General features: G+C 44.8%; 1 protein-coding gene and 1 long non-coding RNA gene across 3 annotated transcripts in view; one reads left to right on the top strand and one right to left on the bottom strand.

Annotated features, from left to right (window-relative positions):
* The window catches only part of LOC141132201 (uncharacterized), a 154894-nt gene that overhangs the window by 92985 nt on the left and 42325 nt on the right, over positions 1–19584 (bottom strand). The window lies entirely within an intron of this gene.
* Positions 1–19584, top strand: part of LOC141132186 (phospholipid-transporting ATPase IC-like) — a 148056-nt gene that overhangs the window by 124934 nt on the left and 3538 nt on the right. The window contains exons 20-26 of the mRNA XM_073620300.1: positions 4935–5010; positions 5321–5453; positions 8758–9046; positions 9494–9717; positions 11277–11360; positions 11460–11705; positions 13168–13306. Coding sequence (XP_073476401.1) covers positions 4935–5010; positions 5321–5453; positions 8758–9046; positions 9494–9717; positions 11277–11360; positions 11460–11705; positions 13168–13306 — 1191 coding nt within the window. The remainder of the gene's footprint in view (positions 1–4934; positions 5011–5320; positions 5454–8757; positions 9047–9493; positions 9718–11276; positions 11361–11459; positions 11706–13167; positions 13307–19584) is intronic.

Below are 19584 nucleotides of genomic sequence, written 5' to 3'. Positions count from 1 at the left end.
TACACTTATTGTACCCCCAAAGTGTGTGTGTGTATGTATATATATATATATATATATATATATATATCTATATATATCTCACCTAAAAAAAAGTATAACAAAGGAAAAATTAAATGTGCCCCAAAAAGTAACAATTAAATTGTCTTTGTAGGCAGGACCTTTTTTCCAATTTTTTAATAGAGAGGAAATGTTACACAAGGGTATTACCCTCTTAGAAAGATGTCACCAGATTGGGTGTCTCCATTGCAAGATTGTCACACCACATGATGATTGGAAAATTTAGGATTACCCATCACTTTCGGTCTCCGTAAAACAATGGTTACAGGACAAACCTATTGCTGAAACTTTTTAGTGGAAACAAGGGCAACAATAACTGCTCAATAGAACTGAAAAACCCGAATCCAAAACCTCCTCACCAAATCCAAATGTTTGAATTTAGTACAGATTTCTGATTGGCTGCTGGGAGAAATTCTATAGGGGTTTTTAGTATGTAACATAGTCAATGCCCACCAGTTACCATGAGTCTGTTTACATAAAAGGTTTTCATTTTTACACAAAGGCTACATAAACATGACTACCAAAAGAAGGGTCCGTTTGGTTATCGCGGTGCCTCCTGACACTCTGTGTTGCATAGCTGTTCATCCATTGAAACTGCATGTCAAAATATTATAGCTACTGGATACAGCTGAGGAGCATACGTAATTACTAGATCATCATCATTTCCATTTGGGATTAATAAAGTATTCTGAATCTATGCCAGCCAGTGACCATATTTTAGTATTTTCACATCTGCCAAAAAAATCTCTATCTGCTGAGAATATAACCCAGAAAATAATAAATTTTGCCCTATTCTCAAAAAAAACTTTACATGCAGTTTCGATGGATGAACAGTTATCCTTTTTTTTTTTTATTTTTTTTTTTTTTGCCCCTCTGTGTAAAAGCCTTTTATTGAGCCTCAGACGTAGTACATGCAAGCACTTGAAAAAGCTTTGATTTGCATATCATAACTTTTAAGGACATCGATTATGAGAAAAACATGAAGTTGCCATTGCTGACCTGAAAATGATAGTTGCCTGGCTGTCATTTCAGCCCTGTTGCTTCAGTACCTTGAGATACTGGCCTGAAACAAGTCGGTGTATCAGTCAGTTTTTTGTTTTTTTGTTTTTTGTAGAAAGGTCAGTAATTGCATTCCTAGTTTATGTTAAAAAAAAAAAATTATGTATCATTGGGTTTTACAGATGCAGCAGTCCCTGTTTATTTCATTTGCTCACCCTCTGCTGCTGGATGTGCATGCTGGCACTGACTTTGTTTACAAAACTAGAAAGTGGAAATTGATATGCACCCCTTGTATCTCTCACATGTGAACCTTTTGCACATTCCATGCATCTCTCCAGTGCATCCTATGCATTTCTTGTATGTGTAGCACCCTGATGTTTAGGCAGAGTTGCTATCAAATTTAGTTGCCAGGCGATAGTTGCCTTGGCCAATTGTTAGGAGATCAATTGATTCCTCTCTAAATCTGGGCTTGTTGCACCCTTTCTCTTCTGTCACTGGGTGGCACTATGCTAGTGACATTAGATAAGACAGGGGCTTTGCAAGCTCAGCCAATGGGTGGGGATGTTCTTTGGTCCCTTGGCCTGCTGGGAGAGCCTATTTACTTGGGTGGAGTCAGGTGATCGGGGTTCTGTGCCACCCGGATGGCTGTCTGTGATGGGCTGCTAGGCCGGAAGCCTGAGGCCTATCCCGGGGATGTTTAGCTGCTGGGCTGCGTAAGGGCCTTTCCAGGAGTGGGACAGCAGTGTAGGGTTGGGACTGCTGGCTTGTAGTCCAACCAGAAGTAGTGGTTTTGCCAGACAGGGTACCAGCTGTGGTCGGAGACCACTGTGAGTAAGCTGAAGCCAGTACCAGAGCAGTCTTCTCACCAGCCGGTGATGGTGAATAAGTGGGAAAACTTCAGTGAGTGTCAAGCCAGGGACCCAGCAGGACAGCAGAGGTGACACTTGCGGAGTATCAGTGGGTGCCAGGCCAGGGACCTAGCAGGTCACCACCGGGTGTGACACTTACGGAGCATCAGTGGGTGCCAGGCCAGGGACCCAGCAGGACAGCAGAGGTGACACTTGCGGAGTATCAGTGGGTGCCAGGCCAGAGACCTAGCAGGTCAGCAGGGGTGACACTTGAAGAGTATCTGTGAGTGCCAAGCCAGGGACCCAGCAGGGAAGCGGGGTTTGACGCTTGAGCAAGATACTGAGCACTAAATTTGAAGAGCGCAGGGGATCCAGTGGCTATTGGATCCGAAGTCTAGTGAAAGACTGGGAGTTCGTAAAGACCCACAGTGAGTGACTGTGGAGTAAGCCGAGAACTGTTTGTGTTGCCAATAGTTGAATACAACTACCGTTAGTAACCTACAAGATTGTTGCCATAGGAGACGGCGATCCTGCCTATACAGAAGTGGTGTTCGGCTGGAGGCCTTCACCTGTATAGCTGTCTTTCTATAGAAGACTCAGAGTCTTCCAATTATCATTTCATCTACTTAAGGGTGTCCTGGCCCTAACCCTCACTCCCACAGTTCTGTTTAGGAGACAATAAATCTCTTTGCATTCAAAAAGTGTCTGGCACCCACCTTTCATCTTGCAGTACACCCACCATGCCTTGTAACCCACTCTTCACAGAAGGATGTCAGCTGTTCCTGGCCCTGGAGGTCACCATTAGGCCTCTAGAGGTCTCAGACCTTGCTACATATGCATCACGTATGCATCCCATGTGCTTTCCGCTGGCCTTCCATGCATCTTTTATGCATGTATACTATGCATCCCATTCACATTCTATTGGCATCCCATGGATCTCTCTTGTGTGCATCCCATGTGCACTAGACGTGCAATTAGTTTCGTAACGAATCAAAATTCAGACGAATTTTGCATCTTTCGGACATTCAGATGCATCCGAATAAAAAAATAACAAATTTCACCTACCGTATATACTCCAGTATAAGCCGAGATTTTCAGGCCTTTTTTTAGGCTGAAAGTGCCCCCCCCTCGGCTTATACTCGAGTCGCCGCCATCTGCCTACCTGATCAGCGTGTCATGCAGACAGACCGCGGCCAGCGTGTCATAAAAACATACGGCGGCCATTCCGCTGTTCAAAAGCCACGCCGCCTCCTCGTCTGTGATGGGCAGAACACTCAATTTCCCAGTAGTCAGTGTTCAGCCAATCACGGACATCCGCTCATCCTCGTCCTTGGTATGAGGATGAGTGGATGTCCGTGATAGGCTGCACACTGACTGCTGGGTAATTGAGTGTTCTGCCTATCACAGATGAGGAGGAGGCGCGGCTTTTGAACACTGGAATGGCCGCCGTATGTTTTTATGACACGCTGATTGGTGCAATGGTGGCTGCAGATCGGCACACGGAGGCATGCACAGGACACAGAGAGGATGCAGATTGGCACAGGTAGGCTGCAATGGACACAGGGAGGCATGCAGCTGCAGATGGGCATTGTTGACCCTCTTTTCCACTTACAGTAACTGCTGCATTTCTCACCCTAGGCTTATACTCGAGTCAATAAGTTTTCCCAGTTTTTTGTGGTAAATTAGGGGCCTCGACTTATATTCGGATCGACCTATACTCGAGTATATACGGTAATACGAAAGAAATTATAGCGGATATAACGAATGAATTCGGTAATTCGTTAAAGATCTAATGAAACAAAAGGTCAGCTCAAAGTAAATCTTACAGTCCAATCAGTTGATTAATTTTGTGCTGGAGGTTGGATTACTGGCAAAGTGCATTCCTGAGAACTGAGTGAGAAGGGTGTTGTATTGTATTTGAGCAGAGGAGAAGAGATCTTGTCATTGTGTGTGTTAATAGATTCAATAAACAAACGACTTTCCAAACTACAAATCAATATACATGCATAAATATCAAATTTCAACTAATTCGAAAGAAATTATAGCGGATATAACTAATGAATTCGACGTGATTCGAGATTCAGTATAACGAATATCGACACTCTACGAATAATAACGAATTATCCGAGAATGAATTACCGTATATACTCGAATATAAGTCGAGGCCCCTAATTTACCACAAAAAACTGGGAAAAACTTATTGACCCGAGTATAAGACGAGGGAGAGAAATGCAGAGGGTCAACAATGCCTATCTGCAGCTGCATGCCTGCCCTGTGTCCTGTGCAGCCTAACTGTATCCTGTGCATGTGGCCTGTGTCCTGTACATGTGCCTGTGTCCTGTACATGTGCCTGTGTCCTGTACATGTGCCTGTGTCCTGTACATGTGCCTGTGTCCTGTACATGTGCCTGTGTCCTGTGCATGTGTATGTGTCCCTGTACATGTGTCCTGTACATGTGTCCTGTACATGTGCAATGTGCATGTGTCCTGTACGTGTGCATGTGTCCTGTACGTGTGCATGTGTCGTGTGCATGGGTCGTGTGCATGTGTCCTGTACGTGTGCATGTGTCCTGTACATGTGCATGTGCCCTGTGTCCTGTACATGTGCCCTGTGTCCTGTACATGTGTCCTGTACATGTGCCCTGTGTCCTGTACATGTGCATGTGCCCTGTGTCCTGTGCATGTGTCCTGTGTCCTGTACATGTGCATGTGTCATGTGTCCTGTACATGTGTATGTGTCCTGTACATGTGTATGTGTCCCTGTGCAGTGTCCCTGTGCAGCCTCCCTGTGGCGATCTCCATCTCAGCGTGTGATAATACTTCGGCGGCAATTCCACTATTCAAAAGCCGCGCCGCCTCCTCGTCTGTGATAGGCAGAACACTAAACAAAAAACAAGCAAATGGTGAGAGTGAAAAAATCTTTTACATTGGTGGCATTTTTAAGAAATTATTCATGCATGTACTGTGTATACCAGGTTTCATATCCAGTTTCTATGTATTCACACAGAAATATATATTTCTTTTTTCCCAGAAACTGCAGAGAACATTGGCTTTGCTTGTGAACTCCTAACAGATGACACCAAGATTTGCTATGGAGAAGACATCAAGTAAGCAAAGACAATGCATCACAAGATGTGTTTTGTTTGATCCCTTGCCTTATGACATCGTACTTAAACCTAAAAATAATCACGTTCCAAAATGTATCTATATCTGTTTGTCTGTCTATCTGTCTATCCATCCAGACTAAGGGTCCCCACTTTTAGCTGCTAAGGTATAAATGTAAAATAAATAAATAACATAAATGTGTCCTTGCTTCTATTTGCCATAATTGTGGTGGACTGAGGGAGGTGGGGACAAAACTTTTTTTATCTCATGTATACTGAAATCAATCTAAATTACGGTTTCTTTTATCTTCAGTGCCCTCCTCCAGACAAGAATGGAAAATCAGAAAAACCGAGCAGCAGGCAATCCTGGAGCAGCTCAGTATAACTCGGAACCCTACTTCCAGACTGACCAAAAATGTTCCCTGATCATTACTGGATCATGGCTGGTATGTAGGTCACACAACTGTAAGAACCTATACTTGACTACTCCATCAAGACCTCCCTGGGGACAAGAATCTTTCTTCCTCTTTCAGCCTTCAAGTCCATTACTACAAGGCTTACGCTAGTTACTGCCCTACTTTCAATGTAGTAGTAGTGTTGTCACCCTTACATGAGAGCTCCCTCAGGCTGACATGGCAAAGCACAACTTTGCTATGTCATGTGTCTCTGCCCAGCCATTGCCGCCCTCTGCCTGGTTGACAGTGGCTCTGGAAGGGAGTAGAAGTTTGCTGCAGCCCTGTTCGGCCCCCAGCCCATTTCTTCATAGTCCAGGACCAAGTGATAGCAGTCACATAGATACATAGTAGGTGAGATTAAAAAAAGTCCAAGTCCAACCTATGCGTGTGATTATATGTCAATATTACATTGTATATCCCTGTATGTTGCGGTCGTTCAGGTGCTTATCTAATAGTTTTTTGAAACGATCGATGCTCCCCACTGAGACCACCGCCTGTGGCAGGGAACTCCACATCTTTGCCGCTCTTACACTAAAGAACCCTCTACGTAGTTTGTGGTTAAACCTTTTTTTCTTCTAATTTTAATGAGTGGTCACGTGTCTTGTTAAACTCCCTGCCGCAAAATAGTTTTATCCCTATTGTGGGGTCACCAGTACGGTATTTATAAATTGAAATCATATCCCCTCTCAAGCCTCTCTTCTCCAGAGAGAATAAGTTCAGTGCTCGCAACCTTTCCTCATAACTAATATCCTCCAGACCCTTTATTAGCTTAGTTGATCTTCTTTGTACTCGCTCCATTTCCAGTACATCCTTCCTGAGGACTGGTGCCTAGAACTGGACAGCATACTCTAGGTGCGGCCAGACCAGAGCCTTGTAGAGCGGGAGAATTATCGTTTTATCTCTGGCGTTGATCCACTTTTTAATGAATGTCAATATTCTGTTTGCTTTGTTAGCGGTAGTATGCCATTGCTGATCCTATCATCTTGGTAGCATGCCATTGCTGAGCCTATCATCTACTAGGACCCCCAGGTCCTTTTCCATCCTAGATTCCCCCAGAGGTCCCCCCCCGTGTATAGATTGCATTCATATTTTTGCTACCCAAATGCATTATTTTACATTTTTCTACATTAAACCTCATTTGCCATGTAGTTGCCCACCACATTAATTTGTTCTGATCTTTTTGCAAGGTTTACGCATCCTGCGGAGAAGTTATTGCCCTGCTGTATTGTCCGCAAATACAGAGATTGAACTGTTTACCCCCTACTCCAATTCGTTTATGAACAAAATAAATAGGATAGGTCCCAGCACAGACCCCTGGGGGGACCCCACTACCCATCTCTGACCATTCCGAGTACTCCCCATTTATTACCACCCTCTGAACTCGCCCTTGTAGCCAGGTTTCAATCCATGTTCCGCGCTGACTATGTCTACCTCTGGGCCCTCCCCCCATCGCCTAGTTTAAAAACCCCTCTAACTTTTTGGCCATCATTACTCCCAGCTGATTTGCACCCTCCTCATTTAGGTGCAGTCCGTCCCTTCTATAGTACTGGTAATCGACTGAGAAGTTGACCCAGTCCTCCAGAAACCCAAACAACTCCTTACTACACCAGCTCCTCAGCCACTTGTTTACTTCCCTAATTTCCCTCTGCCTTTCTGGTGTGGCTAGATGTACCGGTAGTATTCCTGAGAATACAACGTTTTGGAGGTCCTTTTCCTCAATTTAGTACCCAAGTCCCTAAAAACGTTCTTTAGGACACTCCATCTGCCTCTGACTTTGTCATTGGTGCCAACGTGCACCATGACACCCGGGTCTTCCCCAGCCCCTCCCAGTAATCTGTCCACCAGATCTGTGATGTGCCGAACCCGAGAGCCGGTAGACAACATACTGTTTGGCGCTTCAGGTCTTTGTTACAGATTGCCCTCTCTGTCCTTCTAAGAATTGAGTCCCCTACCACCAGAATCTGTCTTTCCTTTCCCTTTGTTCCCCCCCCACTCTTACTGGAGGAGTTCTTCCCCGGCAGTTAGCAGAGTCCCTCAGCTCCAGCAGTGCTGGTCCCTGACTGGTTTCACCAATGTAACTCAATGGAGCGTACTTATTGGGATGCTCCAGCCCTGGATCAGCCTCCCTGGCACTTTCCCCTCTACCCTTCCTGACTGTCACCCATCTACTTTTTTTCCTAGTGCCTGCACCTCTGTCTCCACCCGCCTCTGTGCTGGCCCCTGCCGGCACCTGCCGTGTACGTTCCTGGCTCTCCTTTAGTATGGAGGGACATCTCAGTGCTGACGGTTGCTTCCCCAGATTTAGAACCTGGGCTTCCAGGGAAACAACGTGCTTACATTTTGCACAGCAGTATTCGCCCTCGATCGGATGATCAAGGAACGCATACATGCCGCAAGATGTACACTGAGTCGCATCTTCACACCCATTGTGCATTGTACCTGCTAATTTAATGAGGATTGGGAATTATACCCTGTCCAAATTACCTAACGACTAGCTTCCTGACACTAATACTCAACAAGACAATACACAGGTACTTGCTGACCAACGTGCACCCACTGACCAACGTGCACCCACTGACCAACGTGCACCCGCACACACAATACACAAGTACTAACGATCCACACACACACTACTCGGACAACACTCAGGTACTTAAAATACACAGGTACTACATGACACGAATACTCAACACAGTCCACGTGCACTCGCAGCACTTATGTACTTACAATACACAGGTACACACTCACCCTACACAGGTATTCGACCCCTGTTACAACCTCTTGTTTCCAACTCTGGTTTTTTAACTCACTACTTAGTCCAGTTCTACTAACTCTGGTTTTTTAACTCGCCACTTAGTCCAGTTCCACTTGGTCTAAGTTCCAGCAAGCTCAAAGATGAGCAGGCTCACAATGAGTTCTACAGAAGGTTATATAGGCCTCAAGCACCTGTGACCAATTAACCACTCCCCTTATTTAGTAGGGTGAAGGAAGCAAAGAAAAAAAAAAGCTGTTTAAAAAGTGACAGAAAAAAGGTGTTAAAAAGCTACAAGGAGGAAAAGCCCCAAAAAGAACCTAAAAAAATGCAAACAAGCAATCACCAGCAGTCAAAAAAGCAAAACTTGTTCACACTCTCCACTCAAGGTCCCCACCGTTTAGCTTCCAACCAGCAGCACATGACCACTCTTGAACAGGATTTCACACTCAAATGACCAGAATATTATCACATAATACCTAACCTGCACTTTGCTGTATTAAAATAAATTTTCTTTAATTTTGTCCGATTCTCTTTTAACAGAATGAAATCCTTCTGGAAAAGAAAAAAAAGAAAAAGAAACGCCTGAAGCTCAAATTTCCCAGAACAGCTGAAGAGAAGCAGAAGGACCTGGTGGATAAACAGAAAGCATATGCCCTTAAAGAGCAACGACAGAAGAACTTTGTGGACCTGGCGTGTGAGTGCAATTCCGTCATCTGCTGCAGAGTGACCCCCAAACAGAAGGCCATGGTGGTAGACTTGGTGAAGAAATACAAGAAGGCCATCACCTTGGCCATTGGAGACGGTGCCAATGATGTCAACATGATTAAAAGTAAGAAGGAAATCTAATTGGAGCTGAATATAGATCTGTGTTTGCAATAGTCAACCATATTCAACAATTCTTGACTTCCAACTAAAAGCAGTCATACACGACCCAATACTTGCAAATGATACAACCAATTTTACATTCTCATCACTTTTTATTATTGCTTGTAGAGATTTTCTGAACGTTTCGTGGCTGTTCCTGTTTGTTCCACCCAATGTTCTTGCAATAAAACAGCAGCTGTAGTATTTCATATTTACTCAAAATAGAAAAAAAATTTAATCTACTTTAGTCCTGGCAAATGTAAATATATACAAATCATGAGTATATTGTCTTGGAACTCCTAAATTGCCTCCAAAAAAGACAATTGTCAGGAACAGAGATATGGAATTTAGAAAACTCTGAAGATGGTATGGAATGGTTTTTGCCTTACAGTTCTCTCTTCCTCTGTCTCAGCTGCCCATATAGGTGTTGGTATCAGTGGACAGGAAGGTATGCAAGCAGTGATGTCCAGTGACTACTCCTTCGCTCAGTTCCGATACCTGCAGAGGTTGATCCTGGTCCACGGCCGCTGGTCCTACATCCGCATGTGCAAGTTCCTGGGTTTTTTCTTCTACAAAAACTTTGCATTCACATTGGTTCACTTCTGGTACTCGTTCTTCAATGGATTTTCTGCTCAGGTAAGCAGAGCAGCCTGTATAAGTGTTGAGGGGCTGGGTCACACAGGGCTGAATAATTATTTTGTTGGGCAGCAGATCTAGAAGGAGTTGATCAAACTTGGAATACTATCATAGTCATTTTAGTTGAGAAAATTATGTTGATGGCTGGAAGATCTAGGAATTCACCAAATTAAAAAGGACCATCATTGGTTTCTACAGCTGCGTGGAAACCATTGATGGTTCTTTTTTCTATGTGGGCTGTATGCCTAAATAAATTTCTGTATGCTTGCCACATACTATCTACGTTCTTCAGCAATCTTGTTACTTAACATGTATTGACGTGGGTTTTTTTCTTTAGTCTAGAACAGAGTAGGAAATGGTTAAAAAATGTCAACCCTACATGTCGCATAACTGATGTGCTTGCTATACCATGTACTGCTATGAAAAAGTATCCTGTTCTCTTTGTATTGCTTCCTTTGTGTGAAATCTCTGGTGCTCCTGCCAGTCACTCTGCTTTCCTATTAAAAACTGACCACACTAGGCAAAAGAGCACAGCATGGGCAGTGTTCCAGCAGTGCTGAGAACTCAGCCTGCTCTCTTCCAATGAACAGACTTGTGCTGACACCCCACCGCACAGCCATTCGCTGGAAAGTTCATTGTACTGCTGTTTCCCATCCCTGAGCGCCTTATACCGATGAGAACATGGGGTATGTGACCATTTATAAAAAGTGGAAAAAAGTTGGATTTTTTTTTTGATACACAAATGTTTTGCCTTTCATTTCTGCTTTAAACTGAATCGGTTGTTTTACAAGGTGTGAGGGTTTACATCAGTGGTCTCCAAACTGTGACCCAGGGGCCAGATGCGGTCCTTTCCTTACTTCTATCTGGCCCTTTCGGCACTTTTCTTCCCACTGATGCAAGACACTAATCCTCACACTGACACCAAAAATGGGGCATAATTCCTGTTACTGACATCAATGGGGCACTATTTCTCCCATTGACACCAATAATGGGGCACTATTACTGTTACTAACACCAAAAATGGGGCATAATTCCTGTTACTGACATCAACAACAAGGGGGGTCCTTTTTCCCATTGACACCAATGATGGGGCACTATTCCTCCCACTGAAACCAACAATGGGGCACTATTACTACCCATAATGCCAAAGATGCACTGTTTACTCCTACGGATGCCAGGACAATTTCTACGCCCAATAACCTCAGTCCGGCCCCCCTAAAGTCTGAAGGACTGTAAACTGACCCTTTGTTAAAGTTTGAAGACCCCTGGTTTACATATTCTTTAGGACCCCTGTTGTGGTTTTTTTTTTTTTTTTTGTCTGTCTCATTGGGGAGATTTCCCTTTTACACCTTGCCACATAGAGATAGCAGGAAGTAGGAGATGTCGTCAAAGTGAGGGTGTTTTCTTTGTTGTTAGGTTTCCCATTGGAAGATTTCCCCTCTATTCCTGTTTCGTGACAATTCAATAATTACTGTTTTACAAACCTGTAACTGAATCTAATTTTGATGCTGAAAATGAAACCCAAATATTAACATTTTTTTTTTCCCCTGACACTTCAGACGGTGTATGAAGACTGGTTTATTGCCTTGTACAATGTCCTGTACTCCAGCTTGCCTGTCCTTCTCGTTGGCCTTATGGATCAGGTCAGTGCCTTCATCGAACATATAAATTAGACATTGGAGTTTCGGTAGTACAGCTCAGATTTGTGGTGCTTTCCCTGATTTAAAATATTTTTGTTGCAGGATGTCAGTGACAAACTGAGCCTTCGCTTTCCTCGCTTATATATACCGGGCCAGAAGGATCTGCTGTTTAACTACAAGAAATTCTTCTTGAGTTTGTTCCATGGATTAGTGACTTCCTTGATCATCTTTTTCATACCCTACGGAGCGTTCTTGTTAACTATGGGGCAAGATGGAGAGGCCCCTTCCGATTACCAGTCATTTGCTGTGACCACGGCCACCGCACTCATCTTTACCGTCAACTTCCAGGCAAGCTGAGCTCACACGAACGCACTTTCATTTATAATTATGACCTTGTGATTTTTAGGGCGAAAAATTGAAGTGCTTATGTCTTTTGGGAGTTCTTAAAGCAATCAGCCTGTACCCCTCAATTCTGTCAATGTTGTAACAATGTCACCACCAGTTCCGGGACAAGGTCATATAGAGCCCGGGGTGAACATGCCAATAAGTGTCAGCAAAAATATAGGACCGGTGTAGATAAAGTCTTGCCGCCCCGTGGGAGAGTTGCCAAACCATGAGATGCAATACTGTAGGGGAATGGAGAAAGAAAATCGTATTTGCAATATGGCTGTTAAATTCAGGATAAAAATAAGCTCATTGATAATCAATGGATTATAATAAGATAAACAGTATAGTGAACTATGTCCCAGAAGCATGAGGCTTACCTAAAACGTAAAGGGTCAAAAATCACGACATATGGAATAGGTTTTTTTAAATTGTCAGACCCATTGAACGTCACTCCAAACATCGGTGGAGGATGGTTGCATAGCACTGCAATCAAAAGATATAAATATATGCTAGTTCAAAACCAATCCCCAATTTTTAACATTATCCTATGTATTTCTGTCCACTGGAGGGGTATTTAAATCCCACTAAGTGTTTTTATATTGTGCCCTCCTAGCACTAATCCTTTATCCCTAAAATTTCCACTAAGTAGAAGTACACCTCCACTTCCCCCACTGCAAATCTCCTCTCCCAGCACAAATTGCCCCCCCCCATCCCCCCTTCGAGCACAAATACCCCCTAATCATCCCTACTAGCACAAATATCCCCCCCCCTAAATAAAAATCCCTTCCTAGCACAATGCCATTGCCTCCCCCCCCCCCATAACACCTCTTCTAGCACAGCCCCCCTTCCCAACACAGATCCCCCTAATTCACGACTCCTAGCACACCTCCAAATTTACCCTCAATTCTTACTCCCTGGCACTCCCCAAACCCCCCCTTCCAACACAAATCCCCTCCCTCTCAACCTCTTCACAATGCCCTCCCACCTCACATGATACCATAGTGCCCAGGCCAGCTGCCCCTCCTGGGTGAAGTGAGAGGAAACCTCCCCTAAGGGGACAACATCAAGGACCTGGTAGACCTTCTAACCTTTTTCCACTCTATCCAGATAATTATAATGTTTTTTAATTTTATTAAAATAAAAAACACAATGTCCACACTGTATAACACTACTAAAAGAGTACAAAAGTATTAGGAACTTGCAGAAATGTTTTATTTATTTTTTTTATTAAAAAAAAAACAAAAAACTAAAAACTGCAGTGCTTTAAAAATAAAATATAAATTGTACATCCATCATTTTTGGAGGAATATATATTTGAATTGGAAATTACAAAAAGTTGGTGACATTGTTTTTGGAAGTTAATACTGCAGAATTGAAGAATTGTATTTCTTTAATTAACCTTTCTTCCTCTGTGCTATAACAGATTGGGCTGGACACATCCTATTGGACGTTTGTGAATGCGTTCTCTGTGTTTGGAAGCATTGCCATCTACTTTGGAATCACGTTTGACCTGCAGAGTGCTGGGATCCATGTCCTCTTTCCTTCCAAATTCATATTCACAGGTAGATGGTTCTACTGGAGGCAAGCTGGGATTTGCATCCAAAGTGTTTTACACAATATTCATGAATCCGCGCTGTGATAGAAATGTAGCTGCTAGCACAAAAGTTATTTTATCCTCCTGTGTAAAGACATCACAGAGCACCGCCATCTTATAAAGTGAACACTAACCAAAATTATATGCTGGAATACAGCAGCCACAGCATGAAATTGAAGCAAGGATCCTCTCAGGGCATGTATACACCAGTCTCAGGCTGCCTCCTTTTAATGGTACCATGGTCCGGTCCAAACTGCAGTAAATAAAGCTCACCCAGGAGCCAAATAGATGTCAGTAATAGTGCAGTATTTTTATTAAAATAATGGGCATCAATGCAGTACCAGTACAGATTAGGGGTCCACTTGGGAACGTCCAATTGGACTAAACAAGTCGGAGTGGAGACTCTGTCCTGACGTCACACCGCTGCATGATCTGGCTTTCTTTGTTTTTCATTAGTTTTAGCAATTATCTTTTATCTTCAGCCACCTCAAGTGCTATGGGAGATTTTCTCACTACTGATGCATAAGCCTTGTCACTCTGATTAACAGCCTGTGCCGGTGTCAAATATCAGAAGAGAATTATTTGGTGATTTGTTAAATGTTGTATTTAGCGGGTTACAGGAACTTTGCATTTTAAAAGATTTCCTAGTGTTTATATGGCCCTCTTTAACCACTTAAGGACCACCCCATATATACTGCAGCAGGGCGGCCTTCCTGTGCAAAAACACGTACATGTACGTGATTTCGTGTAGTGGGTCTGTGTTATTCGCGTGTGCTGCAGGCCAATCACAGCGGATCAAATCAGCAGGTCCAGCGGCCGCGATGGCCCCTGGGACCCACCAGTTCACAGGAGAGGCAGAACGGCGGTCTGCCTATTTAAACAAGGCAAACCGCCGTTCTGTGAGGGAGGAAGGTGGAGACCTCGTGTTTCTGCTATGCAGAAACACAGATCTCTGTTTTCCTCCAGTCACAGCATTCCCCCCACAGTTAGTGAGCACACTTTCATCGCCCCTGATGTTAACCCGTTTTGTGACAGTGCAAATTATCTAGCACTGACCACTGTATTAGTGTCACTGGTCCCCAAAAAATGTCAGTTGAATGTCCAATTTTGTCCCACTAAAAATCGCTGATGGTCACCTTTACTAGAAAAAAATAAATAAAAATTCCATAAATCTATCCCATAGTTTGTAGATGCTATAACATTTGCACAAACCAATCAATATACGCTTATTGTGGGTTTTTGTTTAACAAAAAATATGTAGCAGAATACATATTGGCCTAAATTTATGAAGAAATTAGATTTGTTAAATTTTTTTATTGGATGAGTTTTATAGCAGAAAGTAAAACATTTCTTTTTCATACATCATGGGACACAGAGTTGGGCTGATATTCATTACCTACTGGGTTATACGCCATCTCTAGGTGAATGGACACTGGTAGACAAAGTCTTAGACAGGAAGTGATCCCCCTATATAACCCCTCCCATACAGGAAGTACATGTTTTTTTTTTTTTTTGTTTTTGTTTTTTACCAGTGTCTGCAAGGTGGATTAGCACGTTTGTTTGAGCTCTCTGAGCTCCAGGTCTCTAGTCCCACAAACGGTTCTTAAATGAATCAAGCGATTGACCGATCGGATCCATTTGACACAGGCTCTGTATGCTTAGGTAAATGGTACCCGAGCCTCGCAAAGAAGACTCAAGATCCTGCAAGGTTTTGCCTGTAATGTAACCTCCGGGCGCTGGACCTTGAGAAGTGGAATCCTGGACACCACAGCACTAAGGCATTTTCTGCAGGGTGCTGTACAGGTCCAAGGGAGTGGACCCTAAACATGAAAAGGGTACCCAGTCCTTGAAGGTCCTCAAGTTACAGGAACCCACCGTGATGGGTGAAGATTGGGCTCTTAGTTTCTAAGCTGCCCTGCGCCTGGACGGGATAAGTGAAACCCCTTTATTTCTTGTGGGGTGTCCCAGTGATTGTAACAATCAGTCAAGCTAGCTAGAGACTGGACACCTATGTGCGGTGACCATACGGGGGAGTTTTGGGCCAGCTGTGGGTGTTTGCAAAGTGTACCTTTTTTGCTTGTGTCTGGCTGTCTTTTTCCTATATGATGACACACGATGGTGCGCCATTTCGCCTAGGTTCGCCTTGGTGCACGTGTATTTGCAAGAGCACTGCTGTGCTCAGCGGTTTATTTGGCGGCCATGGCACATGTGGCGGAGCCGCACATGCGCTCTAGCCTTTATCTGGGTGCAAGAAGATTCGTGTTGTATGCGAATACAGCCACGCTCATTCTCCGGGACCATGCACGTGCGTGCGCACATATGCGCAGAACGTTCCGAAGCACAGCTAGCTTATTTAAGCTGTGTATGCTAAGCATGCGGTGCTTCCAGAAGACAGCTGTGGGACACAGATCAGGCTCTGAACCAGGCATTTGCAGCAGTTAGTTTCTCCTTACCCGGGTCACGTGAGTCACCAGGTGTTGCTTGGCAGGCTAAAGGTGCTTAGCAGGATTGTTGCATAGGGGCTTGGTGAGCCATATTAAAGGGTCTCCCTTCTGAGGTGTGTTAATACTACACCCAGGTACTCTCTCCTTTTTGTGGCTTGTAAATGTCTATTTAAAAGGGCGGGGCTAACACTACAGGGAAGGGCACACCTATGTCGTCAGTAGTTCCTGATGAACCTAGTCGTATCCCTGGTGTTGTATCCCCTGAAAGACCAGAGGCTTTCGGGCAATCTGAGCCGCTGCGCCTATCTGGTATTGTGCCTACAGTCAATGCTGCTGCTTCACCCTTTATCACCAAGGATGAATTGTCCTTGGCCCTAGCTAGGTTCAAGCACAGGATTGCTGGCATGATTGCCTCTATACCACAGGGGGGCAAGAAGCGTGACAGATCCCCCTCCCGGAGCCTCCTAGTTTCGAGCAGGAATAGGTTGAGGATGGGGAAGAGCTAAAAGCTCAGGATTCTGTGGAGTCTGCTTCTGAGCAGTCTGGACAAAAAGCTATCCAGTTGATGTCTGCCTCTTAGTCGCAGAGGCTTTTGATCCAGACTCTTACCGAGATGGTTCGTTCTGCCTTTAAGTTGCCTCTTGCGAAGGTTACTGAGCCCCCCTTTAGGGTCCCTGAGGCTTCTTCAGGCCGCACAGGCTTTCTCCTTATTCCCTCTGTTGAAATAAGCGATGTATGCTGATTGGGAACATCCTGACAGGATTTTTGTCCCTCATAAGCGGTTTTCCCTTTTATATCCCATGAATGAAAAGTTTAAGTGTAGCATGCCAGCTGTAGAGGCAGCAGTCTCTTCCTTAAACAAGAATTTAACTTGTCCGGTAGATAATGCACAGGTCTTGAAAGACCCTGTTGACAAGAAATTGGAGTCATTATTAAAGGCTTCCTTTTCTTTGGCCAGTTCAGCTATTCAGCCAGCTGTTGCAGCAATTTATATCTGCCAGTCCATAAAGGGTCAGGTCAGACAGCCTGACAGGCTTAACCAGGAGGATGATCTTCCTGAAAATAAGGCAGATATTCCTCGAGTGCTGTGTTTTGTTGTTGACGTCTTAAAGGATTCAATACAGCAGATTTCTTGTTTGGCTCTCTTGTCTGTACATATGCGCAGACTTTTGTGGCTTAAGAACTGGTCAGCCGAGCTTCCTTGTAAAAAGTTATTGGCAGGTTTCCCCTTTCATGGGGAACGTTTATTTGGTGATCATTTGGACAAATATTTTCTTCCTGTGCAGAAAAGCACCAGGCGACCCTCATTTAAAACCTCAGGGATTGCTGCCTCAGGTGTCTCAGCGCCAAGGCAGTTCTGCCGCCAACGGGGCGCTAGAGCCAGGGGCAAGCCGCAAGGCCAGGGCCAGAAAAAGCCCGGGGTCCTAAACTCTTCTAAACCCAGCACCAAGCCCTCCTTTTGAGGGGACCGCCCACTATCGAGTGGGTGGAAGGCTGCTGCACTTTGCGGACATTTTGGAGAACAATGATTCAGGACGAGTGGTTCACCTCGACTATATCCCGTGGTTATAAGCTGGAGTTGCGGGGGGGTTCCCCCACAGAAGATCCAGTGTTCCCTCGGATCCTCCAAAAAGAAACTTATTGTTTCAGGCACTACATCATTTAGTGCATCAAGGAGTGATTATACAGGTTCCTGTATCCGAAAGGGGCGCAGGGTTTTACTCAAACCTGTTTAGGGTTCAAAAACCAACCGGGGACACAAAGCCCATTTTGGATCTAAGATCCCTGAACCAGTATCTACTAATCCATTCCTTTTGGATGGAGTCTGTCCCCTCAGTAGTAGCCTCACTCCAGGTGGGAGACTTTCTAGCCTCCATCGATATAAAGTGTATTTACACATACCTATCTTTCAGCCTCTTCAGAGGTTCCTGGGATTTGCAGTAGAGGAACGTCATTTTCAGTTTGTGGCTCTACCCTTCAGGCTTGACACAGCTCCCCAGGTGTTCACAAAGGTCCTAGCACCAGTACTGGGTCTCTTAAGAGCCCAAGGGATCTTGGTGCTCGGGTATTTGGATGACCTCCTGCTCAGAGATCACTCACTACAAGCTCTAGAACAGAGCATAACCTGCACCGGTATTTGTAAATCTTAGGCTGGACCATAAATACCAAAAAGTCAGCCTTGAGACCAGCTCAAAGTCTAAAGTATTTAGATCTGATCCTAGATACGGTGCAAGCAAGGGTATTTCTGCCACCCATAAGGATCTGTGCCCTGAAGGATCAGGTGCGTCAGATAAGGGGCACCAGACAACCCTCCATTCGGCTCTGTATGAGTCTTCTAGGATGGATGATGTCCTCCTTCGAGGCAGTGCCTTATGCCCAGTTTCATTCCAGACCTATACAACAAGACATCTTGTTGGCTTGGAACAGAAGAGGACATGCCCTGGATTATCCAATGTTCTTATCTCCTCAGGCACACTTAGGCCTAAACTGGTGGTTGCAGGATCAGAACCTGAGAAAGGGAAGATCCTTTCTCCCGGCAACTTGGAGAGTACTGACCACAGATGCCAGTCTCTCAGACTGGGGAGCAACCCTAGAGGGGCTCACAGCTTAGGGGAAATGGTCAAGGACATAACAGATCCTGTCCATCGACGTCCTGGAGTTACGGGCAGTACGTCTGGCCCTACGGTCCGGGACGGTGAAGCTTCAGGACTGCCCTATCAGAGTTCAGCCTGACAATGCCACTGCAGTGGCCTATATAAACCACCAAGGTGGAAGCAGGAGTCGTTCAGCTCTGACGGAGGTGGACCACATACTAGCCTGGGCAGAGGGACATGTTTCGATTCTATCGGCAGTCCATATCCCAGGAGTAGAGACCTGGAAGGCACATTATCTCAGCCGCCAACAGATCTGCCCAAGGGAATGGTCCCTACACCCAGGGGTGTTTCAGGAAATTTGCCAGCCTTGGGGATGGCCAGAGGTCGACCTATTGGCATCCAGGTTCAACAACAAGCTACAGCAGTTTGTCCCGAACAAGGGATCCTCTGGCAATCGGAGCAGATGCTCTGGTAGTTCCATAGAGCCAGTACTCCCTGGTTTACGGTCCCTCTCCTTCCACATTTTGTTGCGCAGGATTCAGAGAGAGGGGGTTCCAGTCATTCTGGTGGCACCAGCCTGGCCCAGAAGGCCCTGGTCCCTGTGAGACTGACAATAGACGGGCCATGGACACTTCCACGTCACCCTGATCTACTGTCTCAAGGTCCTATATTCCACTCCAATTTATAGTCTCTAAATTTGACGGCATGGCTATTGAAGCCAGGGTGCTGAAGGACCGTGGCATCTCGGGACCAGTGGTGTCTACCCTAGTAAATGCTAGAAAAGCTGTCACTAGGAAGATCTATCATATGGTCTGGAAAACTTATATTGCTTGGTGTGAAGCCAGAAAATGGCATCCTCGAAAATACATGATTGGGAGAATTCTCTCTTTTCTACAGTCAGCTGTGGAAGTCAGATTGGGAGCCTAAATGCCTGTACTCAAAGCCATTCCTTTGTCCAAACCTTTATGCAGGGGGCAACTCGTTTGCTTCCCCCCATTAGGTCACATATGTGTCCTTGGGACTTTAACTTGGTGCTGTCAGTGTTACAGAAACAACCATTTGAGCCTATCAAGGAAATTCCATTAGACTTGCTGTCACGCAAGCTAGCCTTCCTGATGGCCATCACCTTGGCTAGAAGGTGTCAGAGTTGGCGGCCCTTTTGTGCAGGGAACCATACTTGATCCTTCACCACGACAGGGTCGTGTTAC

The sequence above is a fragment of the Aquarana catesbeiana genome, linkage group LG01, assembly GCF_042186555.1.
Source record: "Aquarana catesbeiana isolate 2022-GZ linkage group LG01, ASM4218655v1, whole genome shotgun sequence".
NCBI lineage: Eukaryota > Metazoa > Chordata > Amphibia > Anura > Ranidae > Aquarana > Aquarana catesbeiana.
The sequence above is the reverse complement of the archived record's forward strand: the minus strand, read 5'-3'. Positions and strand labels throughout refer to the sequence as shown.